The sequence below is a fragment of the Alosa sapidissima genome, chromosome 11 (assembly GCF_018492685.1).
Source record: "Alosa sapidissima isolate fAloSap1 chromosome 11, fAloSap1.pri, whole genome shotgun sequence".
In the NCBI taxonomy this organism is placed as follows: Eukaryota; Metazoa; Chordata; class Actinopteri; order Clupeiformes; family Clupeidae; genus Alosa; species Alosa sapidissima.
Window position 1 is genome coordinate 12,035,277 of NC_055967.1, and position 24,745 is coordinate 12,060,021.

The following is a 24,745-nucleotide window of genomic DNA, read 5'->3' on the forward strand; positions in this document are numbered from 1 at the left end:
TGTAAAACAGCATTTCGTTTCAGACTACTGTTACTTAATTTGTGCATTAACAATAACGTTTCAGACTACTGTTACTTAATTTGTGCATTGACAATAAAGTATTACATGAACTAAAGATGACTAAAATCTTATGTAGAAGAAGAAACATTCACAAAAAATCCATCCATCCAAAAATGACCTTTGTTTTTGATAGCTGTTGAAAACGGCATGGAACTGACAGAGATGTTTTTGTTTATGAATACATACAAAATAAATAAATAAATAACATTATGCTGATACCTTTTGCTTTTCCCAAATACAATGTAGCCTACAGGTGTAAGTGACCTTTCATCAATCCAGTTGCAATGGATGAACTGTGATGAACTGCCCTACTTGTGATTGTTTAGAGATTTTAAAGGTTTTATAACAATGCTACATCTTCTTTGGCTATTCTACAATCTATTCACCTTTTCAGCACCAGTAGGCTACTTTCTGTGCAGCCGCACACACACACTCAGGCATGCCAAACAAGCATACACAAAAGTTTCAAGAGTGGGGGATGGAGTAAAATATGGAGACAAATTGAAGTGTGATTTATTTTCGCGGAACGGATGTACAGGACTGAGCGGCGGTCATATTTTGTACCGCTATGCGGTACATCTAGTTATTATTTTTGTAGTCAGTAAAATAGTAGTTTTGTGTGATTAAGTTCTTTATTGTTTGTTATAGCTCATTTATATTGTGTGATGTTTTGGGCAATAAATTACCTTTAAATAGCCAAAGTAGGCTAGATCAAGGTCAGTGTTCAAATTACTGCATGCAAATCACTTAATGCTATGCAGAAGAGCCTAATCATTAGGCCATCTGATGTAGGATACCCTAGGCCTTCCTGTGTTTATGGGATTTCTTTGACAGTTGCAAAGGGAAAAAAGTGAAGATAGTCTTCTTTGCTCCCAGTGTAATTTTATAAGTACGTTTCAGCCACTCTTTGGGTCTTATTCAGATAGGCCTACACCATTATTACATTACATTACATTACATTACATTTGGCTGACACATTTTTAACCAAAGCAACTAACAACATGGTAACAGGTAAGTTTTAAAGCAATTCTCTCAACAATTTTAGGACAATTTAAAAATGGTAGAGTACAGTAAGAATACTGTAAGTGCATCAGTGAGTGCTGTTTTTAAACAGTTGAGTGTCAGTTTAAGACGGGTGGTAAGTGCTAGGATCAGCAAGACTTGTTGTAAGTGGTGCTATGAAAGGAGATGTTCTCTAAAGAGCTGGGTCTTCAGTAGTTTTTTGAAAATGGAGAGGGATGACCCTGCCCTTGTAGGAACTGGCAGTGTTCCACCAACGAGGAACAACAGATGAGAAAAGTTTGGATTGGCCTGAGCATATCTGTTGCAAATATCTGTGTGCATTCCTACATTAGGTCTATTTCTTTGATAGTCAACATCATTTGCTACCACATAACAAATACCAAATAACAATACAAAAGTTTCTTACAAACTTTCCTGCATACTTCTTAAATGTGCTGCAGTCAGATGGGTGTCCTAAAGACATAACTAGATCTTGAACATCTATTACCAGTGTTGAATGAGCAGTTTTTGCAGTGATCACTACTGGACATTCCACATTGCTAGACAACACTTGAGTGAGGATAGACTTATTTCCACTTCACAAATAACCATTGCTATCTGCAATAGCTACAGTACAGGGACATTAATCAGTTCATAGCTGAGGATTTGTCCTAGGTCCACTTCCCTTTCAGTAGCACTCTTCAGCAACCCTCAAACATGCACACTCTTCCATTTTTTTTGCATGGCTGGAATTTGAATGATAGGAAAGAGCACCAGTGAGATGTTTTAACTAGGCAAGCACAGTCGCCTTTACAGTAAAAAAAAAATACAGTGTAAATCCTCTGTAAAGACTCACAACTGCAATAGTTAGTGACAAGGAACTTTCTACAGAAAAATTAGCAGTCACCTACTATTCTATCAATTTATTATCAAGGAATCTATTTTGCTTCTAAACGTCATACTGAATTTTAGCTATTACTTCAATTTATATTTTAATTTTAGCTTATTTTCATTTGCTATTTGAGGGTCATTTGGGTAATTCCTGTCCTGTCCTACAACATATCTGATACATAAAGAATATATTAATGCCTTATTGTTTGCAATTCCTATGATATCTGATGGCAAAACCAAAAAGTATGTGAATTATGCTAATTAGCAAGCTTAAAACTCAAAATTGAGCTTGGTAAACAAAATTTTGGAATTCAGCACCCTCAAATTGTGTGAAATAGCCCCTTTACCGACTTTTCCCTCAAATTTGCCAACAGGACTTTTTCTGAACGTTCGTTAGCTATCTGCTCTCCCTCTAATGGGGAATTTGCCCCTTGGAGGTCTGCACTCACCCAGTGTCCTTTTAGCTGCATTTTGTTTTGAGTGCTTTATTACTAATCGATGCTTAGTCCTAGCTTGTTATGTACAGTCATAGTTTGAGAAACATGTAGCCAATTTTGAGAGCAGTTAATTTGTGAAATTGGGGCAGCTATGGAATAACGTTTCTCCCCCATGGTAACCACACGCAAATTGTCAACATTAAAATCATAGCATTAGAATGTAGTATTTGTTTTCTCTGCTAGTGTTAACTTTGCTCTTCCATATATGCCCCATTGGGGAAGTAAAACTAATTTGTCTCCCCATGTTTTTGTAACTTTTATCTTTCTCCGAACACTGTCTCTTTCCATCAAATGACCAGGCAGGATTGGGTATGATCAAGCTGGACACAGGAAAATTGACAGACCTGAGGGGAAGCATCGGTCAGAACATTCTATGAGTAGTCCCAGCACCATCTGAGAAAAGGTACTGTCAGAGAGCTTCCTATTCATCTGTCTGTGAATAGGTCCCTGATTTGAACACACACTGAAACTGAACCCTGGCCATTGTGCTCATGTTCTTATCCAGACAAATATCACAAAAGAAACCCAGATCACTATTTGGCTAAAAACAACTCTTCCATACATAATTAAAGCAGGGAGAGTCCAGTTACTCCGCTGCCGGCCATGCAGAATGACCTTGAGCCAGTCGTGAATTGAGGCTTGTGTATACAGTAATCAATATATATAGTGCAGAGCCATGTAAAGGTACCTTTATATGGCTCTGATATAGTGTAGTTATGGGTTAAGTACTATAACAACCGCCAAATATTTCAGAGATAAATGATAAAGGGTTAGACTTAATAGACTGGCTCTGTCCTTTTGTCAGTTCATTTTCTCACTGAGATCACAGTCTGGAACACCTATTCATAGTAGATAGATAGATAGATATATACTTTATGAATCCCCAAGGGGAAATTCAAGTCCCATCATTTATGTTTGGGCTTTTTTTGGGCCTGAAACCGCTGATACATACATATCAGCGGCTTCTGGCCCAAAAAAGGCCCAAACATAAATAATCACATTCATCTAATCTTTCCTAACGATCCGCTAGCTGTCTGCCCCGATAAGCAGGCCGTCAAAAAAACGTGCCTCTGTAGGCAGCCTAGGCTCCGAGATCTGTACACAAAAACAATTGCTACCAACAAGGGTTGGCAACCACTCAAAGGCAAAATAAAGTGTTTCAACAACACCGACGAGATGCACGTTTAGGGGAGTTTTAATTGCATGGGAGGGAGGGGGAAGGAGTAGCGAGCTAGCTCTCTGTTTTTTTTTAACATCAACAGAAGTGACGTATCCCCGCTATCGCTGATACAACCTTTAAGACACCACACACAACATACACTACAACATAAACAGGATGATAAAATAACAAATCCACATGACTAAAAAGAACAGTAAAAGATACTAAAGATACTAAAACAAGGATCCACATGAATGTACTAAGGATGTATAGCATGAGGCGCTTGCAGTGACAAGGCAGGGACTGACCCTGTGTTTCAGTATGCAGTGGTAAGGTGCTCAATGAGGTGTGTGTCATGGTGGTATGGCAAATAAGTCCAGGGTTAAAGAAAATAAATATAGACAATATAAGAGACCAGCATTAAATATGGACAATATAAGAAAAAAATGTACGCATAGTAATATAACAGTTATAGTTTAATTATATGGACAATATAAGGGGAAAATGTAAACATAGTAATATAAGAATTATAGCACCAGTGCAAGGATAGGTTTGAAGTAATAGGGTATCAGCCATTGGTCAAGTATGATGGAGGGAGGGGTTGTGCATGTGGGCTAATATAGCCAGTAAACAGTGTAGACAGTGTAAGCCAGGGGTCTCAAACACCCGGCCCGCAGGCCAAATCCGGCCCGCGTCCTGCCCAATTCCGGCCCGCGACGTATGACAAAATAATAATGTAATCCGGCCCTTGAGGCTATTAATTGCGACAAACAACAATACTGATTAAAATAGACGATAGATCCAGGTACGGTGACAAATCTCATTTTGCTCTCAATCACATTTGCTCCACTATGTGCAAGACATCCAGAGCTTGATTCAAACCCAAAATCGCTGCGCAAAGTTTTCAGGAAATACTTGTATTACACGCGAGAAACACAAAGACGTGCATTTGTAATGACGCGGAAGCGATGCAGGCCATAGTGTTGCAGAAATTGAAGCAGAAATTAAGCAGAAATAGCCAGGCCTACACCAAATGTTGAAAAACGTTCACGTGTGTTGAAGTCTTAGGTAAACTATGTTATTCACCTATTCTAATTCTAATTCTGAAGGAGAATATCCTTTTGGAGATTATGATCGATCGTCTATGACAGTGATAGTCACGGTGCGTCTGTGAATGGAGGTGCGTGTATACAACGGTGTCCACTAAGCATACCATGCTTGTTTCGACACTCTGCCCAACATAGCTTGGAGGTTGCAGTGGTAATCGTGATGATAGTGTCCGTAATGGATGTGGTACAGACAGCAGGGCTAGTAGAAATAGGGCTCTAAAGAACTACAAAGTCACCCGCAATATACTTCTGGGTAGGCTACTGCAGATTACCCGCGATAGGAACTGTTTGACCAGAAAACTTTATTGTAGGCCTATATTGTAGTAATCTATTACTAAACCACAACATCTTAGGTGTTGGTATACATCTTGTGGTGTTTTTCTGTTAATTTGTTATGTGGGTAGTATGAAAAAAGGAAAGTAAACCTGCTTAAATATGTTCATCCAGTATTTACTGAAAGGTGCATAATTTGAGGTGCTTGCCATCCAGTGACAAATTAGATGGGTACATTTACCCCCTTCATAAACTTTTGTTTTACTCAAAGATTTGTACATTTACAGTATAACTTTATCTCTGACCACTTTCAAGCCATGGCCTTTTAAATTTTGATATAAAAATCCAATGGTGTTGCTTTCTTAACCCTGATGCCTAGTTTGCCAGGTTTAAAAAAGTTATGAGAGGAATTATTTTTATTTGGTGTGAAACACACACACATACCTGTTTTTTTATGTTTTTCATTTATTTTATAATTTGTATTAATATTTATTTTATCATTATTTTATTTATAAGCTAAGGTTGCTAGCACAGGTGTCTAAAACTAGATAAAAACACGTGCACTTTCTGTTTGCAGTTTTGTGTGGTATTTGAAAAAAAGAACATTGCATTTTCAGAAATAGCCGGCCCTCCAATCAGATGACGTTGGCAGAATTGGCCCCCAGCTCATTTGAGTTTGAGACCCCTGGTGTAAGCAGTAACACAGTGGGCCAGTGGACATTCAGTACACAACATTGTTATAGGAGGTAGATAGATAGATACTTTATTGATCCCCAAGGGGAAATTCAAGGTCTCAGTAGTACTCAGTAGGGTAAATATAAGTATATACACATAACAAAACTCAACTATACAATAGAGACAGTAGAAGATAAGAAAAACTAACAAAACTAAATACTAAATATACTATAGAAATTCAATTGAAAAAAAATCCACAGTGTGCTTGAGGATGATCAAGAATGAGACGCTTCCAGTGACAGGGCCGGGACTGGCCTGTAGTTCTGTATGCATGGTAAGGTGCTGAGTGAGTGTCATGGTGAAGGTGCAAAAAGCAGTCCAACAGTAGGCTAACAGTGCAACAGTGCAAGAATAAGGTCTAGAGACCAGCATAAATAATATGGACAAATAAGAGAGTAATGTGTAATGTAGACAAGGTAATATAAAAAGTATGTAAAAACTATGTCAGTGCAAGAATAGGTTGAGGTAATAGGGTTACAGCCATTCAGTATTGTAGCAGAAGCCATTGGTCATGTGTGCTAATATAGCATGAAAAACAGTGTAGCAGTAAAACAGTAGTACAACATTAGGCTGTGGACAGTAGTAAAACAGTAGTGGGCAGTCAGTACTCAAACATGGAGAGGGTGGAGAGGCAGACAGACTATGCAGAGAAGTCTATCTCTCCTCTTCCCTTAAGTGAAGCATTGAACAGTTCAATGGCCCTGGGGACAAATGACTTCCTCAGCCTTTCAGTTGTGCATGGCAGTGAACGAAGTCTCCAGCTGATCAGGCTCTTTTGCTTTATAATAGTGCTGTGGAGTGGATGACATTCATTGTCCAAGATGTTGATCTGTTTGCTCAGGGTCCTTTTATTTGATATTGAAGTGATGCACTCCAGTTCAGCTCCCACGACAGAGCCAGCTCTCCTTACCAGCCGGTCCAGTTGCCCAGCATCCCTCTTCTTAGTGCTTCCTCCCCAGCTACCACGGCATAGAAGAGGACGCTGGCAACAACAGACTGGTAAAACATCCAGAGGAGCTTGCTGCAGATGTTGAAGGACCGCAGCCTCCTCAGGAAGTGCTTCAGCGTTGACTGACTAGCCCAGTTTATTGTCCAGATATATCCCTAGATACTTGTAAGTGTTTACCACCTCCACATTGACCTCCTCAATGGTGACAGGCAGCAGAGCGGGCTTAGACCTCCGGAAATCCACCACCATCTTCTTGGTCTTAGAAGTGTTGAGTTGTAGGTGGTTGAGTTTGCACCATTGCCTCCACCAGGCTCCTGTATTCCTCCTCCTCCCCATCCCTGAAACACCCCACAATTGCAGTATTATCCGAAAACTTCTGCATGTGGCATGACTGTGTTGTAGCAGAAGTCTGACGTGTACAGAGTGAACAGGACTGGAGAGAGCACTGTTTCCTGTGGAGTCCATGCCCACTTTCTCCTGGTATGCAAACTGTAGCCGGTCTAGTGCATGGCGTACCTGTGGTCTGAGTATCCCCAAAACCAGTCACCCCATGGTCTTCATCACGTGTGATGTTAGAGCGACCGGCCTGAAGTCATTGAGCTCACTTGGGTGTGGCTTCTAGGGGACGGGGATGAGACATGATGTCTTCCACAGTGTTGGGACTCTTCCGAGACTGAGACACAGGTTAAAGATGTGCTTTAGTGGCTCCCCCAGTTCAGCAGCACAGACCCTAAGCAGCCTTGGACACAGTAGTATAGTAGCATACACACCGTCACAGTGACCGTGATTTGTTCAAGTAAGAGTTGTTCCTGGACCAACATTCTAAAGATGGTCCTGGACCAACAACTCTTTAACCAATCACAGCCTTGTGATGTCATCAATGTGAGCCTTCTGCTTCTCCCATTGCCATTTTGAAATTTCCCTCCAGAAACAACCAGTGGATCACCAACTTTTATCTCAATACAGGTAGGTCCTTGTATATTTGTGTGTAAAATAATTCTGAGTTGAATCTATATGCACCTTAGATATTTTCGTTTTAGCCGACTTTGTTCCATGTTTGTCTAATGTTAGCTGCCAGGCTAGGGACCATACATTTACTGTAATACATTAGCTTCCTAATAGGTAATTCAGTGGCTATTAACATTGTAAACACGGTGCTGGACCAAAATTCTAAAGACGGTCCCTGACCAACATTGTAAAGACGGTCCTGGACCAACATTGTAAAGACAACATTGTAAAGTCGGTCCTGGACCAACATTGTAATGACGGTCCTGGACAAACATGACAATGTCGGTCCTGAACAAACATGACAATGTGGGTCCTGGACCAACATTGTAATGACGGTCCTGGACAAACATGACAATGTGGGTCCTGGACCAACATTGTAATGACAGTCCTGGACAAACATGACAATGTGGGTCCTGGACCAACATTTTAAAGACGGTCCTGGACAAACATGACAAAAAGACGGTCCTGGTCAAACATGACAATGTGGGTCCTGGACCAACATTGTAAAGCCGGTCTTGGACCAACATTGTAATGACGGTCCTGGACTAACATGACAATGTGGGTCCTGGACCAACATTGTAAAGACGGTCCTGGACCAACATTCTAAAGTCGGTCCTGGAGCAAGGCCAACATGGCAACGTCGCTCCAGGACCACGTACAAACAAAAGCTACTGCTTTACCAAGCTACATTAGTAGTCCAAAAGTGTGCTCCTTAGCAAGTGAACTAACACCTTGGCACCTCACATAAGTGCATGTTGCACTTATTAGCAAGCTAATTTGGTAGCATAAATTTATTTTCCCTAGCCTAGCCTCTAACATAATAACAGCTGCACCAAGATTGCTAAATGAGCTTCAAAGCTACTTTAACTACTGTATCCCTTCGAAATACGTTAAGATGCATAGCCACTGAATTACCTATTAGGAAGCTAATGTATTACAGTAAATGTATGGTCCCTAGCCTGGCAGCTAACATTAGACAAACATAAAACCAAGTCAGCTAAAACGAAAATAAAAAAAATCTAATCTATATTCAGATTCAACTCAGAATTACTTTATTTTACAACTATTTTACACACAAATATGCAAGGACCTACCTGTATTGAGATACAAGTTGGTGATCCACTGGTTGTTTCTGGAGGGAAATTTCAAAATGGCAATGGGAGAAGCAGAAGGCTCACATTGATGACATCACAAGGCTGTGATTGGTTAAAGAGTTGTTGGTCCAGGACAGTCATTAGAAAGTTGGTCCAGGAACAACTCTTACTTGAACAAATCACGGTCACCACTCAGTCACCAGGATGGACAAATCAGCGACCAGTGAGGATGCCATTGCAGTGAACAGTTCACACATTCAAATCAGTGGCGGCAGTGTTAGAGCTAGACAGATCAATATAACAGTAATAGGAAGGCAAACATCAAATAACAAGAATGTGTGTAAATGTATACATTAAAAGTTAAATACATTGTTTCCTTATTGCCAATGTGGGTTATCATCAGCTTGCAAGGTTAAGTAAGAAGGAACATTTGACTGAATCCCAGACTGATCAATTTGTTTGGTTAGGCTGGTCCAATGATTTCAAACACAACTTCTTTTTCTTGCAATAAAGTAAGCAAATCATAAGTGTTATTTCTTTACACAGGTTTACCTTAAGACCTCTGGCAGATGACCATAAAACATGTCTGTTATATCAGGTGATTCTGCAGGTCTCTTCCCCAGACATATTTGCAGAGTGTGACAGACCCTATAAACTGGACAAAAATGGAGAACAGCCACTTCCCAAGGAACTTTTTGCAGCACAGATAGACAAAGTTGTTAAGTACTGAGTTGATGATCAAGTTTGCCAGCATGGTCTATCTTCAGTGTACATCTCAGTCTTAGTGGTATTTTAGGTAAGTGTGGCAGAGATGGATGTGTGTTGGTATTGCCTTTACCAAGACATAAATCATTAGAGCAGGTAGATTTTATTTTATTTAAAAATTTGGGAAAATACACATTTGTATAATACACAGGACTTGTTTGTTGAGGTATGCAGTAGACTATACATGTTTGTTAATAAACACATAACCATTGCTTTTGAGTTTGTTGGTCTGTTTATTTAACATTACTATTATTTATTTATTGTATTCAACAAATTAATTCATTTATTTTACAATATTGAATTAAGAAATAAAACCTTTGATACTTGCTGGCCACTCAGATATTTACAATATGATTTTCTTTGGAAGCCATTCTGTTCGATTCCACTGAAATTCATTGGCAATATGACCATCTTCACCAAACTAATGTAAAAGCTCTATTCAAATGTTTAATGCATTCTCCATGAATGATTTATGTAAAAATGAAGAGGACACTTAATTAGTGCAGAGTGATCGTTCTGTTAGTAAATCTCCACTGCTGATAGTTCTCAATCATGTTCTCAGCTCCTGGACACCAGCGAACTGCTGAAGATGGAAATGGCTTTCTGTGTGATGTACCATTTCTCGAAGGGCCACAAAACCTGACAGAGCCTGCACAGATAAAGGGCAAAAATAAATCAATTATCTTTTACATAAGAACATAATTATTGTTTTTTTTCTGCATGAACACCATCAATCAAAAAAGTGAGTGAAATTATAACTTCTGAAAAAACTATCAACTTTTTGAAGAGTGAACTGACAAATCGCCTGTTACCTCTGTAAGAACGAACAAGGACAGCACTATATGGACTCCTCTTTCCAGTGGCTGAACAAGGATGGACTCATTAAAAAGTTGAAACAAAATGAGAGGGAACTGCAAAAGTAGACTCAATAACCAAAAGCCAGCCAGCTCTGATACCTGTAGAGGAAGCACCAGATGTTAAATGATTTGAGTTTTATTTCATTTGACGAACAATGTTTACTCTAGAGAAAGAAATGTACCTTCTCTTGTAGGTTTCCAACATAGCCAAGGTAAAGCCTAATTTCCTCAATAAGGGTCATCAATATTAGGACAGTCACCAGAATAAACTTGTAGTAGTCAGGAAGGGCTGGATACTGCATGGGAGAAACAAAGTTAGATGAAATTCAAGTAGGCCTAACATGGAGATACATTTTGTGCAGCAGGGTTCTCAACATGGGGGTTTGACCCACAGGGGGATCTCAGGTAGCTGCAAGGGAGGCCTTGATTTGAGATTATTAATTGTAGCACCAGATGCAGTCAAGCTGTCACACAAGGAAGTAACAAATGAGACCCTTTTAGAAAATTTCAAGCAGGATAATACACATAATCATACAATAGACAATGTCGATGTGGAAATTATGTCGTGATATTTGAAGATTATTGGAACCCGGAGAAAGTTGGTTTTGAATGTTTAACTAACTATATTGGACTTCAGAGTGTGCACAGATGGAATATTTCGGTGGACACAGCTGGTGGTGGCCTTGGAAACAAAAAGGTTGTGAATCAACAGGACAGGACTAACAAACAGACAAATAGCCTATCAGTACCTTTAGGTGGAGCATGATGACTTCACATACCCACCACATAGGGAAAAACCACAGGTTAAAGTAAAGTGACATCTGAAGAGGGAGACTGGAGATAACTTCATCGTCTAAGAAGTTCAGAACATGGGGAGTGCTTATTGTTAGGGATACCAATGAGCAATGTTTATCATGCTAACCAACTAGCACTAGTATAGCTTAGCTTGCCTGGTCCATAGGCATAGCTACTAGCCGGCTGACGCTACCCAACTTAAACGTTAACGTTCAAGAGCCACGACAAATAAATCAGCAAATGTGACCGGTCACTCTCAAGTTTTACACAAATCTGCCAGCTAGCAATTGCTATTTTGCAGCCGAGGCAGCCAATCCCCTCCAAGTACACCTCGCTGCAGCCTGCGGGAAGGCGAGGCTTGACATCAAGCCCCGCCCACATCCAACTCAGCCATGTTTTCTTTGCCTACGTCACTCCCCATACGCTTTGGCTTTACTACCGACAGCCCGGTAGCGAATTATATAGTATATTGTTTCATATTAGATGATAAACTGATGATGTAGGCTAAACACAAATGACATTTCATGCAACAACAGTGAATTTTTCATGTAGGCCTAGGCTAGTTACTGTAATTGGGTTCGTGTACTTTTTCGTTTATTTGATTTCCGGTTTTTAAGCCATAGCCATAGCCTATGCACATTCAAAAAATTGAATTTTAAATATTGATGACAATGTGTTCAAACGGAAAACGAGCCAACATTCATTTAATTTAGCCCTCAAAAGTAGAATGGTGTGTTGTTTCATTATCATGGACTATCAGTTTAACAGCAAGAATTCTCCATTACAGCCAAATGTAGCCTACAAGGGGCGATTTTGCTTTATTAACAGGTGAACCAGAAGCATGCATTGTGTAACGTTAACCGGTTAGACCAAGATAGACATATCCTCATCTCAAATATAGGCTACTGCCCAGATAGCAAGCAGATATCGGACCACCGGTAGATAGGCTACTTGTCGGCCCAGCCCAGCGGACCGCGGTAGAACCAATGTGCAAAAACTCAGCGGTCCGCCGGCGGCAGCGAAACCGGTGGGCCGCCGGCAGCCTCTTGCCATCTGACGAACGAGTAGTGTGACAACGGCGTTCTTATGGAAACGTTGGTGCTGTTGCGAGTTGTTGCACTGGTTTGAATCCACAGTTTACGTGTTGAATTACACAATAAAACGTGTTTTGCAGTAAGTTGCTGGTTTGTAGAATGTAGCAGCTCGCTCAGTCTCGTTGCGAGTCCTAGCTCTCTGCTGCTGACTGCCTCCCTCTCGCCGCCAGCAATTTTAAACTGCGTGACATAATACAAAAAACATGGCTGACTTGGATGTGGGCTGGGCTTGATGTCAAGCCCCGCCTTCCTGCAGGCTGCAGCGAGATGCTCCTCGCCTATCTGCCTAAGTTAAAGCGATTGTTCGGAGTAATTTCACCCTAGGGTCCTTTGCACCTAACCTGGCAATAGCCAGATGAATTTCGCTCCGCCTAGCTCCACTCATCCATCTGGAACCGATCCATTGAAGTGTTGCTTCAGAAGGCTGGGCCTAATCAAAAAATTCTTGCATATGATTGAATAAGCCACTTGTCCGTCATCTATTGACGTGCTACTTCAACCACTCACATCGAAGCCAACCCGTGACGCTAATAACAGACTCACAGTCGCTTCTACGCTATGTCACATCTATGAAACTCCCGCCCTGCGTCCTGATTGGCTAAACCATAAAGTTGGTTGGAGAAATCACTCTCAATGGAAGAGGTCCCAGATGGATGTGAGTGAAGCTAGGCGGAGCTAAGCGGAACGACATTCATCTGGCTTGGGTCAGGTTACTTTGCACCATGACCCCGAGCCAAACACCCTCCCAGAACCTTTTTTCCCTTGGTTAAACCCTGGTCGAGTAGCGCTGTCAGAAACTAATGATTTTCTGCAGTCGTAATGGTACCAACTTTTATCTCGTAAATTACCCCACTAATAATGCCCTGAATGGTACGAAACTTCTACAGTATGTTCTTTACTCATAAAACGAGGCATTGAAAAGTTTGTATATATACCAGGAGTTTATTTAAATAAGACTTGCCTGATGGATGCTACTATCTGCCATAGACGGATTATGAACTTTTGGGCCCCTGGGCCCAGATGTATTAAGGGCCCCCCACTAATTGTTGTATATGTGGGAGGGGGGGTTTGGGGGTCCTCCCCCAGAAAATGTTTAATTTGTTTGATGTGATTTCCTGTAGTCTGGTGCATTTTGGGGATGGCCAATACTAAATTCAATCAGATTCATAGCCTACATCCTGATTTGTTGATATTGATTCCGTGCAAAGGCTTGGACTTCAGGGCCCCCTGACCCCTTGGCCCCCTGGGCCTGGGCCCGGTAGGCCCGTGCAGTAATCCATCCAGGCTATCTGCTACTATACCGCTGCGTCGCCGTTACTTCCCTGATTTGGGAAAAGCCCGTAAAAGTCCTAGCACGGACTTCACGGAAGTAACGTCGACGCAGCGGTATAGTAGCAGATAGTAGCATCCATCAGGCAAGTCTTATTTAAATAAACTCCTGGTGTATTTACAAACTTCTATGAGTAAAGAACATACTGTAGAAGTTTCGTACCATTCAGGGCATTATTAGTGGGGTAATTTACGAGATAAAGGCTGGTACCATTACGACTGCAGAAACGTATTAGTTTCTGACAGCGGTACTCGACCAAGGGAAAAAAGGTTCTGGGAGGGTGTTTGGCTCGGGGTCATGGTGCAAAGGACCCTAGGGTGAAATTACTCCGAACCATCGCTTTAACTTGCGCTCATTATGAGTCCCTCTGCTGGTGAGCTGCAGTTGACACTATGCTACTTTCTTTTTATCTTTATATCGAATTGCAGTTACCTTTACTCAGAAAAACACATTGATCTTCTGGCGTTGGTTGCGTACTATTCTGGTCAATAAACACGGTTCTTGTGAGTCCTCCCAGTCGTTGCCTTAACGGCTCAGGTAGATCCATGTTTCCATCCACAGAAACCGTGGAGACAAACTGCAGACAGTTTTGGTCCGTGTAATGCTTTGCAGCGCTTTGTTCTATTTGCTCCATCCATCTGATCCAAATAAAAAATGTGTTCATTTTCATTTTTTTAACTGGTCAGCAAAATAGATAATTGCTGCTATTTTCTACATTTGTCATTAGTCACACAAGATAAAGAAAAAAACAGAAACTGGATTGGAAACAAAAGTAAAATTCAGTTAATATTGGATTTTTGCCTTTTTTACCGTTTTTGTTGGGCTGAACCACAAGCGTGGGGGGGGGGGGGTGACCTGATAACAGAGCGTGCGGTGTTGGTGATCACATTTTATCAGTGGATGTAGAGATGGAAGGCTATCAAACACAGTTCAGCTTGCATCAAGGTGCCAAGCGATTGATAATGTCAGCTCGAGACCAGAACTTCAGATGCAGAGGGAGACATTGCTGCGTCCTGACACTTATGAGTAGGCTAGCCTACGTGTTCTACTCATACCGTGTACCTACATGAGCATTACCAAGGACTTGAGCTGTAGTAGCCTACAGGCCAATGTAGGCTATTTGCTGTTGAAATTAATAAATTGATAAATTATTCACTGTTGTGTCTTCGTTTAATGAACCTAGTCTAGTGTAAAGTGTTAAATAAGCAAAAACGCCCCATGTCAAACAGTGCTTGGGGTAGCCTATAGGCCTGTATAGCCTAAACTGACGGATGGCAAAGCATTCTGCTTTGGGGAATTGTTTGCTATGGTAGGCTATGGCATGGCCATGGTATTCAAATATACTGTTCAACATAGGTTGAAAGTTATGTTTAACGTCCCATCTCCCAAAAATCGGCGAAGTTTTATTTATTAATCTCTAAAGTAATGAGTAAAAATCACGAACAACTTCAGGCGGCGCTTTCGTCCTAGATGGTGTTCTCCCCCCGGTGCTCGTGGTTCAGTCCAACCACAAGCGCAAAAAAGGAAAATTAGAAAATTGACGCATTATTTCAATTTTTAACTTTATAACAGATTTTAAAGCCTATTTTTATAATTTTTCATGTGAATTCTGAAAATAGAACACAGCACTGCAAAACGTTACACGGACCGGTTTTCCTTCGAGCGTAGTATGGATGATGATGGGGGCGTGTAGGCAACAGACTCCAGTCAGCTAGACGGATTCTCACTTGGAATCAAAGTGCTGTTGCCCTACTGGACTGTAGCCTATCATGTAGACTAGGCCTACATTTCCAAATGTTTAGAATAGGCCTAGCAGCTAGGCTATATCAGGGAAATAGGACGCTTAGATCTGTAAGCATTATAACAATTATATATTGTAATAGATTACCTAAGAAAAATACATTCAGAAAAAATATTTAATGGACTAATAATAACTTGTCCGTGTTTGGCTTGATGTCTCTGATTTTGTGAGTGCGTAACGCCAGCGTTACAGGGTCATCAGTCTCGAAACAGGTTTAAATTTCCACAGAGGGCAGAGTTCCAAAGTGCACTGTGTCATAGAACCGGAGGCACGCTTTGTACTGCAGCAGTTTTTCAGCAAGATGACTGCTCCTCACTCCTTTTCCCAACTCCACAGATAGGTCTGAGTACCTTGGTGATGAAGATAAGGCCATTACTGTCATAAAACTGGTGAAGGATATCAAAACAGATATAGGTCATGAGAAGATAGGGAACCTACCTGTGTGACAGTTTCCAAAAGACTACGGTGTTCATTGCCATCAGTATAGACAATAGAAAGAAAAAAACCTCCAGATTTCCATCACTCAGAATATTCGGGTAAAATCCACCTAAAAATAGTTTTTTAAAACCCACAATCAATAGTCTAACTTAACTGCACATTTAAAATAAGTATAGCCTAAAGTTATTAAAGCAACTGGATAAAATTCATAAAATCTAGGCCTACCACTTTTGAGATTTGTTTTTATAGGCAACTTATCATCTTCAAATTTATTTTAATGGTATGTGAAAGACAGATAAATTATGTTCCAACCAGCCACTTTTTCAGCCACTTTTGCACTACATGGAGTTTTGTGGTCTGGGTTAGAAACACTGTCCAAATGACAGTGTCAGGTATAGCAGCCAGCAAGCATTTACCAGAAGCATTCATGACAAATATTTTAAGGTCTTCCCCAATTTGGCCAATACCCTTAAAATATAGGCTACAGGAAGCTTACCGCCAGATACTGAAAAGACCAGCTGGACAATTAAAGCACCCAAGAAACATCCTCCTCCATAGGATAGAGTCAGAAAGTGCAGAGCAATTCCACGCAAATGACTGGGAGTCAGACAGAAGGAAATGATAGAGCCTGGATGAAGTTTGACAGGGATACAATTGCAAACAGAGTTTCAGTGTTATTTGAGTGTCCATTTGGGCCTGTTTCTAAGATGAGGGAAGGAGAGGACTTACATGCTGGAGTCACTAGGGCCTCTGCAACTCCCAGTAGAATATACTGGGGTGTGAGCTGGAAGCAGGCCATGGAGGACACCTGCAACACTTTCCCTGACAAGGTCTGTTCCACCAGGGGATATTCCTTCCTGTAGATCTCTGTGATGCCAGCCACCAGTGTAGAAAGAGTGGCACATGTATGACCCAGAGCTTAAGGCAAATAAACACAGTGACCATTGAAGTAAAACAACATCACTCATAGACACCGTATTTTGATATCCTCAGTCCCCATATTTGAGTCTATTATGACAGTGAATGCCTCTGTATGTTTATTTCACAGAATAAAACTGTAAGCCTTACTTATTGCTGTGGCTGGAGAGAGGGGCTTTTTATGCATGGACAGGTGACAGGTGCTCACAAACTCAAGTAGGGGAGCAAGTAACAGTAGTGGTAAGATGCTAATCACTTTCATGGCGGCTACGGGCAGCAGAAAGCCATTCAAATTCAGATTGGAGTGCATGGTCTGGAGATAGTAGCCTGACGGAATCTGTACACACACAGTGCACACATTGGTTAAGATATTTCTTCAAGGGCATCAGCTAAACACCTTACTAACACTGTCTAAATGAATGATAACCTCTACACCTCTCTAGAATCTAGTCTTTGTAGAGATTAAATGATGTGAGACGTGACTCATGACCTCTTAAAGGACTTGCCTGTGTTATTCAGGTACTTAAAGGACTTGCCTGTGTTATGCAGGTGCGGTAGAGGAGCTGGAGGACAAAAAGAGGAAACAATTTGGACAGGATCTTGACATTCTCAACATGTGTCTCACTGTATCGGCCACCATTGTTCTCCTTCGCCCGGTCCAACCAACTGGAGACGTCCCCACTCAAGTAACGGTAATGTAAACAACACATCTTTAGTGAGTTCAGGAAGACACCCATTGTGGTCAGTAAGGAGCTTCCTCCTAGAAAGAAGCAACAAATCCATTTGTTCTCTTCTAAATATTCTCTTACAGACCATTAAAACAAATTTAGATTTTAATAATCTTGTTTAAGTGAAGAGTCCAAGAGTAATTTAGCAGAAATATAGGGCTCATAACTACCTTTCTTTGGACGGAAGGTGAGTTTGCTTCGCACCATATGTATGGCAATAAGTGCAAGTAGAACCGATGTAAATGGAATAAGGAATCCTAGATTTTTGCCCACTGACTGCTGGATATAGGCGATTCCCAAGAACACCACTGTAGAATTCAGATTGACCAGCCAATAGAACCTATAATGCAAGTGATGGTCTTACATTCTTCTATTTTAAATGTTCAGTTTTTGTATCCAGTCACTGGTGATTTTGTTGATCTAGAAGTATTTATTTGCCCTCAAAATCTATTTTCACAGCAACATTTTAAATTAGTTTGCAAAGTATAATAATAAGAAAATCATAAACCCCCAGTAACATGCATTGATTGAATGTATACAGATTTTACCATTAAAAACTGCTGTTATGAAAAGCCTTGACCATTTCTACACAGCATATCAGATAGAGTAAAGGTGAAACCCACCAGTTGAAGAAGGATAGGAGCTGATGTTGGTCGTAGCCCTGCAGGTGGTAGGCACCCAGAGGACAGAGGATGGCACGAATGCCGCCTATTCCTAGAGCTGCAGCCAGGAGGCCAATGTAGAATAGAATCTGCTGCTCCCTGGGCTCTAGGTGGTGTATTATATTGTGAGTATCCATATAAAAGTCCTCAAAAGGGAATGCCACCACTGGAAGCATAGCAGTGCCTAAAAGTTTAGTTGAAAAAAAAATGACTGATGAGATGTGGTGTTGCAGCAGCAAGTCTGAAATGGAGTCGAGATGTGAGCAATAACTAGAGCTGATCAGTCTTAAGACAGTCTAGGTGCTGGTGAAGCTTAAATTACCTTGCTTTTGTTGATGTTTGTCATTATAATAGTGCAAGAAAAATGTCTGAGAAGAATGCACTGTAGTTTGTAAATTCCTGTGTAAACTCAACCATGGCAAGAATACATTTTATTTAGACATGATACAGAAATGCTACCATCCTTTCTGAGCCTAAGCTCATTTAAAATTCACTGAGGTAAAGTGGAATGGTCATGTCGTTTGACCAATAAAAATGGTAAATTCTTTTTGGAAATGATGGACTCATCTGGGCTAAAGAGGAGAGGGACTATTCAACTATCCTACATATCCAATTTGCTTTAGTGCTCATTTCAAAACCCAGCATCCATGACAGTGTGGAGGTGCATTAGTGCCTGGGCATTTTACACATCTGGCGAAATAGCAACTGCCACTGTCTTACCTTCAGATAAAGACAACTTTGAAAAAAAAAACATTCTTACCAATGAAGTGCATGAGGGCGCACATATAGAGAACCTTGGTCCTTCCTAGGCATGTCTCTGCAAACCAGCCCACCAGGACTGGAGTGAGGGTGCTAGCTCCAACAAAGCACAAGTTGACAATGGCTGCCTGGTGGTTGTCATATCCCAGTTTGATTGTGCAGAAGAGGATCATATTACAGACTATACCAAAGAAGGTGAAGCGCTCGCACAGCTCCACCAAGAGCACACAGATAATGACCTGCAGTTTCTTGCGGGTGTGCCGGGGCTTGCTGCTGTGCGGCAGGGCCATCCCGCTTGGCCTCCGTGTGGTGGAGACCCGGCGGAGGAGGTGAGCCTCCGTGTTCTCAGCCACCATGCTGCTGCTGCAGTGCTCCCCTTCTGACTGCTGAGAAGGAGAGGTCACCCTCCCTTTGTAAAAACTCACAGCATGTGTGGTCATTCCACACTTAGCTGTTACATTTCAGGGACACTGATGACTAAAGGCTTTATCTTTACTTGGGTGTGAACCCATCTGTGACCATGTAATCAATTTCTTGAGGTGCCTCATCGTGATGGCACCAGAAGGCACTGAGATACTGAAAATACACATGAAAATGATGTATGCATGGTTCAGCCCCCTTCAGACACTATCCAGAAATATTAACCTTTTGTCTGAGGAGACAGCTGTAAAGTCAAGTTTCTTCAGATCTCTTATGATTCTGTAAGTAAACTAGACATCAAAAAAAATCTTAACCAAACATTAGATAAGCACCAATATTAGGCTGGTAAACATTGTCATGTGCACTGGCAAGTTAATACGTTTAGTGTAGCATCTGGCACTCACACTACATCCTAATGAGGATGACTCAATTGACAAGCTAGTATTAAAGAAACTCTGGCAATAAGCGCAAATAAAAATTAATTAAGTCTAGTACCAGAGAGTATATAAGAATGTCACACTCATCTGTTAAAGAGGCAGTCGGTGAGGACATAATTGTAGGCTTCTTTTAACCAACCATGTGAGTGTAGTGTGTCTCACAGCTATGACTATAGAGAATTTCAGCTCATTTCCCAGTAATGACACCTGGGAAATTCTGTTCTCACTCCCTTTGATTCAAATGAATTTGAATGTTTCTATATTCCTGAAACTGAATGTCTTATTTTCTTTTCACGGTAAGATACAAAAAGTCCTTCTTTTGTCCTACATATTGGTGTTCATACAGTAGGCTATGTGTTCAACAATTGCTCTCCATGGTCAAAATTAGGAAGACTATGTGTTGATATGTGAATATATGAAGAACATATGTGTCTAAAGTTGAAACGTATTTATCTCCTCTTTCAGGGAGAGATGAACACTGCATGATTGTGTGGTTATTCACCTTTTACTGGCATCGAATTAAATGACATGGTTCTGTGACTCTGTGATGTCCACTCACTGCTCTGAATGGCTGCAGTGGGCTGGACCACAGGATTTCTGCTTGACCCCCCCCCCCCCCCCCCCACCCACCCCCCCAATTCTGATGGATAGAATAGGCCACACAGGTGGTAGGCTACTGAACCGTCCTGAATGAAAGTCTATACAAGCTAAACTTGAGTGAACAAAAAGCAAGAGCAAATGTGTTGATGGGAGGCCTGGCAACACCAACAGAAGGCTCAGCCTGTGTGGCATTCGATTTTGCCTTATTTAAGAAAAACGAAATTGCTCCTTTTGTTTCATAAACGAACTACAAAAGAATTCACGTGACTTTACCCTTCAACGTTACTCATGGTAGCATGGTTTGTTTATTAGCCTGGTTAGCATTGACACTTAACACTACAGCTAGCTCTTCATGTGAGTAGAAGCACAACACCAGTTATCCTGACATAAAGGTTATCACCACGCGGTTTACATCACGTTCCGTTATTACAAAAATATGTTAAGCCAGTTAAGCAAATTGCGTATTGATCAGTTAGGGATTAAGCGCCCAAACATGTAACGTCACATGCAGCGTAGTTCCTTATCACCGTTGGGGTATACTACGAAGCACGTTAGACATATCTAGGCTATGTAGACATAGCGAGGCTTGACAAAGCCTTGACTCAGGGGTATACGTTAAGTGATACTACGATAGCAGTTATGTGATATATTTGTCAAACTAGGCTTTCAGCTCAGATCTATGCGCGTTCTCGGTGTTGGGATGACGTTGGCCAATCGTGAAACGTGGAGACGCACAAGACCGCCTCTATTTAAAAATTACTTCCGCATTCATGAGCGGTAGCTTAATCTACACTGCTGTGATTTTTTGTGTCTAACCTATAACATCAAATAAATCAATTGTCATCAGTTGTTGTATGGTATGCACGTCCATAGGATATTTGCACGCACCGCCCTATTAAAGCGCATTCGAGATCCAAAATGTTAGTAGAGGCGGAGCTCCACCTGTAAGATATATGACAGAATCCTACATGTGAGATAACTTCGTTTTTAAGACAATTGATTGGTCAGCGGGCGGTAGATTACATGATATGAGCTATAACTTAGCCCATAACCTCCTCCCGACCAGGTTTGGTTGACAGCATAAGATACCATGGTGATATAGTGACATTAAAACAGATCCACTTTCGTGTCACAGCATACCCTGGCTTTGAGCGCAACATACCTCACTAACCCACTAATCGAGATTCGTAGTACACCCCACGTGTTACGACAAAAACTCAAAACAATTCATCTGATCCTAAAAATAAGGTATGACCACTTGAAGCAATAGAGGTGACCCCAGTGCCTAACATATGGAAGGCATTACATTAAGATCCCAATGTGCACCGAGATATTTTTTTTTTCTAAAAATAAAATCCCACCACTCCGCTAAACTCTAGGAACGCAACCACTAGATGGCGATGAGATTACTTTCCCTCCCTATAGCTTTGTTTACATCCACCTGGGCTGTACTACGACTTTCTTAGAAGCTGTGAAATTTGGCCAGAAAGGAGTCATACATGTCTTCCCTCTGAAAGTTGACACAAAATTAAACAATATTTGATAATTTAACGTTAACTTTAACTGAACAGCGACAGGTTTTGTTAGGCAGTCAGCATTAGACAGCGTCAGCAAATTACATTTGCTTCCAGGGCTAGTCTAGCAACTCTCCGTTGGCTTGTGAGCTCGAAAAATTAAACTTCTATCAGGCCAATCAAATCGTGTATAGAGTCGTTAGGCGGGCTTAACATAATGATTGATGGCAGAGTTGCAAAGGTTTGGCTTGAATTCCCTGCTACTTGAAAACAAAGAAGATGGATGTTGCTGTTGGCCAACATTGTGACACGATTTTAGCCTGTTTTAAGATGGCAAAAGTTTGAACTAGCCAACTAGCTCCGCTGGTGGGAAAACGCATGGGACTCAGCACTGTCCTATTGCGTGCAGAGGGAATTTGAAAGACAACCGATTATCCCGCCCCTCGGACTGAGCACTGCGAACGGTGAGTGCCCAGACCCTACATTTTAATGTGGGTCTGACTCGTCATCAGTCAGCATCATGTAGCCTAACATTAACATTAATGGCGTTAAAGCCATGAATCCTGTAACATGTTATAACATATATCAACGATAGCGTATTCGAAGACGATCTGCATGGATAACCACCCAGAAAAACGCAGATTGTGTGATTGTTAAAGTTAATTAATTGTAGGCCAATTTTTTTCCAACAATGGCAGCTAAGCCTCAAATAGTTCCTGGAAGTTAACTATTAATAATAGTAGCAGTGCAGTTACAGCAGTATAGACTGTTTGTAGCCAACATTTCAGACTCAGATTTACATTCCTTTGCCTCATCCGAATAATAATAATAATAATAATAACAGTAATAATAGTAAAGTAATAGTAGGCTAATAGCCTAATTATAATAATAAACAATTTATGTATCGACTATGACTTTTCTGCTGCTCAGTCTTTGTCAGTTCCTCATCACAAAACAAATTAAAAGAGGCTAAAAGCCCAATAAATGTGCCACACGTAATAGCCGAATATAAGATAACCCTGCCTATCCCATTTCAATTAGGCAGCACTACACCACCACGAACAAGCTGTCATTAAGATTTTGCGTTTAGTAGGCCTACAACTTTTATGACGTGACGTTTCTTGGGTATTTAGCTTCACCATCACGTCAAGTTGTAACGTATGTGCAATGCTCATCTAGGCTATGGATTTAAAGGAACAGTATGTAAGATTGTGGCCAAAACTGGTACTGCAATCACTTTCAAATTACTGTAGAGCGGTGTATCCCCCCCCCCCCCCCCCCCCCCCCTTCATTCCACACTTCATTGGTAGTAGCAGCAACTGGAATCCATGGATTTCCACGGAATTATTTTTGGAATCTGATCCCTTATCATACCTGTTCATTCTTACTCGTCGCTCGACTTATCGTGACTAAATTCAAGATGGCTGCAAACGCTAAACTTCGTGAAGATACTGTCTGTATAAATCGTCTTGTGAGTAAACTACCAGTGCTTTTTCAAAGTTCTCAATGTCTCGTTTTAAATGTCAGGGCCCTCGGAAGTCTACCAATGAAGTGTGGAGATACATTGAGCCTCGTAAATGGTGTAAAACAGTGATTTATTTGCATGGCTAGCCCGATGCCGAAGCACCACCATTGAAAAAGCTGTTGGTAGCATCGGCTAACTAGCGCCAGATTTTGGAGTGCAGGGGACAAGCCGAGATGGGCTATGAGACATACGTTCACACTCGGTATCATGTTTCAACACACTTTAGGTCAATATCACACCGGAATTCTCCTTTAACTGATGTTGATGTTGTGTTTTGTCATGTCATGTTGTGCTTTGGCCTGATGCGCCACCCTCCACCTATCTAATAATCACAAAGTCAGTACTGTTTCGGCATCTGGGTTGGCAACCTCGAGTAAGGGGGGAGGGGGAGGGGATACACCACTACAGTAATTTGAAAGTGATTGCAGTACCAGTTTTGGCCACAATCTTACATATGGTTCCTTTAAGTTCAGTTGTGTGTGATCGCGAAACAATTCATAGAGTTAGCCTACTGTAACTGTACAGCACATAGGCTTATTCTGTTTTAATTTATTAGCATTTGTTGTGATTATATAATCAAATGACACTCATGATAACTTTAAATAGGACAGAAGATAGGAATGACATGTGATAGATGTCCACAAGCACGAATTTCATGAGACAAATTAGAACAAACTGTTCCGGTAAAAATATTTTTATGTTTAAATGCTGCAATATTTCCCTTAATAGCTATCTCTGGCAATTCATTTCTGGATGACTGTAGATAGTTATTTAGTCTAGCCTACGTCTTCATAGATAGGCTAGGCTAGATTATTAGGCCACAGAATAAAACACTTCACAGCTGCTAACGATCATCCTCCACAACCATGAGGATCTAATGGTAAACGGTCGTTCGTCGCCTTTTTGCTTCTTAACATTATTGTAAAACCAACTGTTAGGGCCTACACAAGTAGTCAGCATATCTCGGCCAATATTTGATATTAAAATGTCAATTTTAAAGCTATTTGTAAGTATGTGTAGCCTATGCAACCCGACTGTGGTAGGCATGTTTGCCTACCACTCTGCAGTCCCTTGCCTACCATTCTGCCTACCACTCTAGTTGTAAACAAACTGTGACGTAACATTAGAACGGAGGTGCAAAACCTTAATTGTTTCAGTCACAGCCTGCACTTGTATCTGTTGAGTTGTTGTGTACTGTTTATTGTGTCGTGTTCTGATGACGTTCAGTGGTGTATCTTTAAACTGACATGCGAGCTAAGTTTACGGTGATTAAAGTTTCCCCGAGTTCGGGCTTTTAAACATATTCGCTGCGTCCGTGTCTCCTC

General features: G+C 41.1%; 2 protein-coding genes across 2 annotated transcripts; both read right to left on the bottom strand.

Moving 5' to 3' along the window:
* Nucleotides 1-10,039: 10,039 nt before the first annotated feature.
* On the bottom strand, nt 10,040-12,654 carry LOC121723441 (transmembrane protein 17B-like). The gene is made up of 5 exons (XM_042109109.1): nt 12,630-12,654; nt 11,149-11,252; nt 10,582-10,695; nt 10,355-10,498; nt 10,040-10,191 (listed from the first exon to the last, which is right to left on the bottom strand). The coding sequence occupies exons 2-5, from the start codon at nt 11,218-11,220 to the stop codon at nt 10,093-10,095; spliced, it is 429 nt and encodes a 142-aa protein (XP_041965043.1). The 5' UTR covers nt 11,221-11,252; nt 12,630-12,654; the 3' UTR covers nt 10,040-10,092.
* A 2,525-nt stretch (nt 12,655-15,179) lies between these two features.
* Nucleotides 15,180-19,287, bottom strand: slc15a5 (solute carrier family 15 member 5). Its single transcript, XM_042109066.1, has 9 exons — nt 18,926-19,287; nt 18,127-18,349; nt 17,674-17,843; nt 17,312-17,535; nt 16,926-17,112; nt 16,587-16,775; nt 16,354-16,485; nt 15,858-15,966; nt 15,180-15,769 (listed from the first exon to the last, which is right to left on the bottom strand). Exons 1-9 carry the CDS (start codon nt 19,278-19,280, stop codon nt 15,634-15,636), a joined length of 1,725 nt encoding a protein of 574 aa, XP_041965000.1. The 5' UTR covers nt 19,281-19,287; the 3' UTR covers nt 15,180-15,633.
* Nucleotides 19,288-24,745: the final 5,458 nt, after the last annotated feature.

Coding starts and splice junctions, on each gene's coding strand:
- LOC121723441 (XM_042109109.1), bottom strand. CDS start 11,220: ATGTCACTTTACTTTAACCTGTGGTTTTTCCCTATGTGGTGGGTATGT. Junction 10,499..10,581: donor TTGGAAACCTACAAGAGAAG/GTACATTTCTTT, acceptor CTTCCTCTACAG/GTATCAGAGCTGGCTGGCTT. Junction 10,192..10,354: donor CCTTGTTCGTTCTTACAGAG/GTAACAGGCGAT, acceptor TTATCTGTGCAG/GCTCTGTCAGGTTTTGTGGC.
- slc15a5 (XM_042109066.1), bottom strand. CDS start 19,280: ATGGTGGCTGAGAACACGGAGGCTCACCTCCTCCGCCGGGTCTCCACC. Junction 18,350..18,925: donor CGCCCTCATGCACTTCATTG/GTAAGAATGTTT, acceptor CTAAACTTTTAG/GCACTGCTATGCTTCCAGTG. Junction 17,844..18,126: donor CTCCTATCCTTCTTCAACTG/GTGGGTTTCACC, acceptor CTTGCATTATAG/GTTCTATTGGCTGGTCAATC.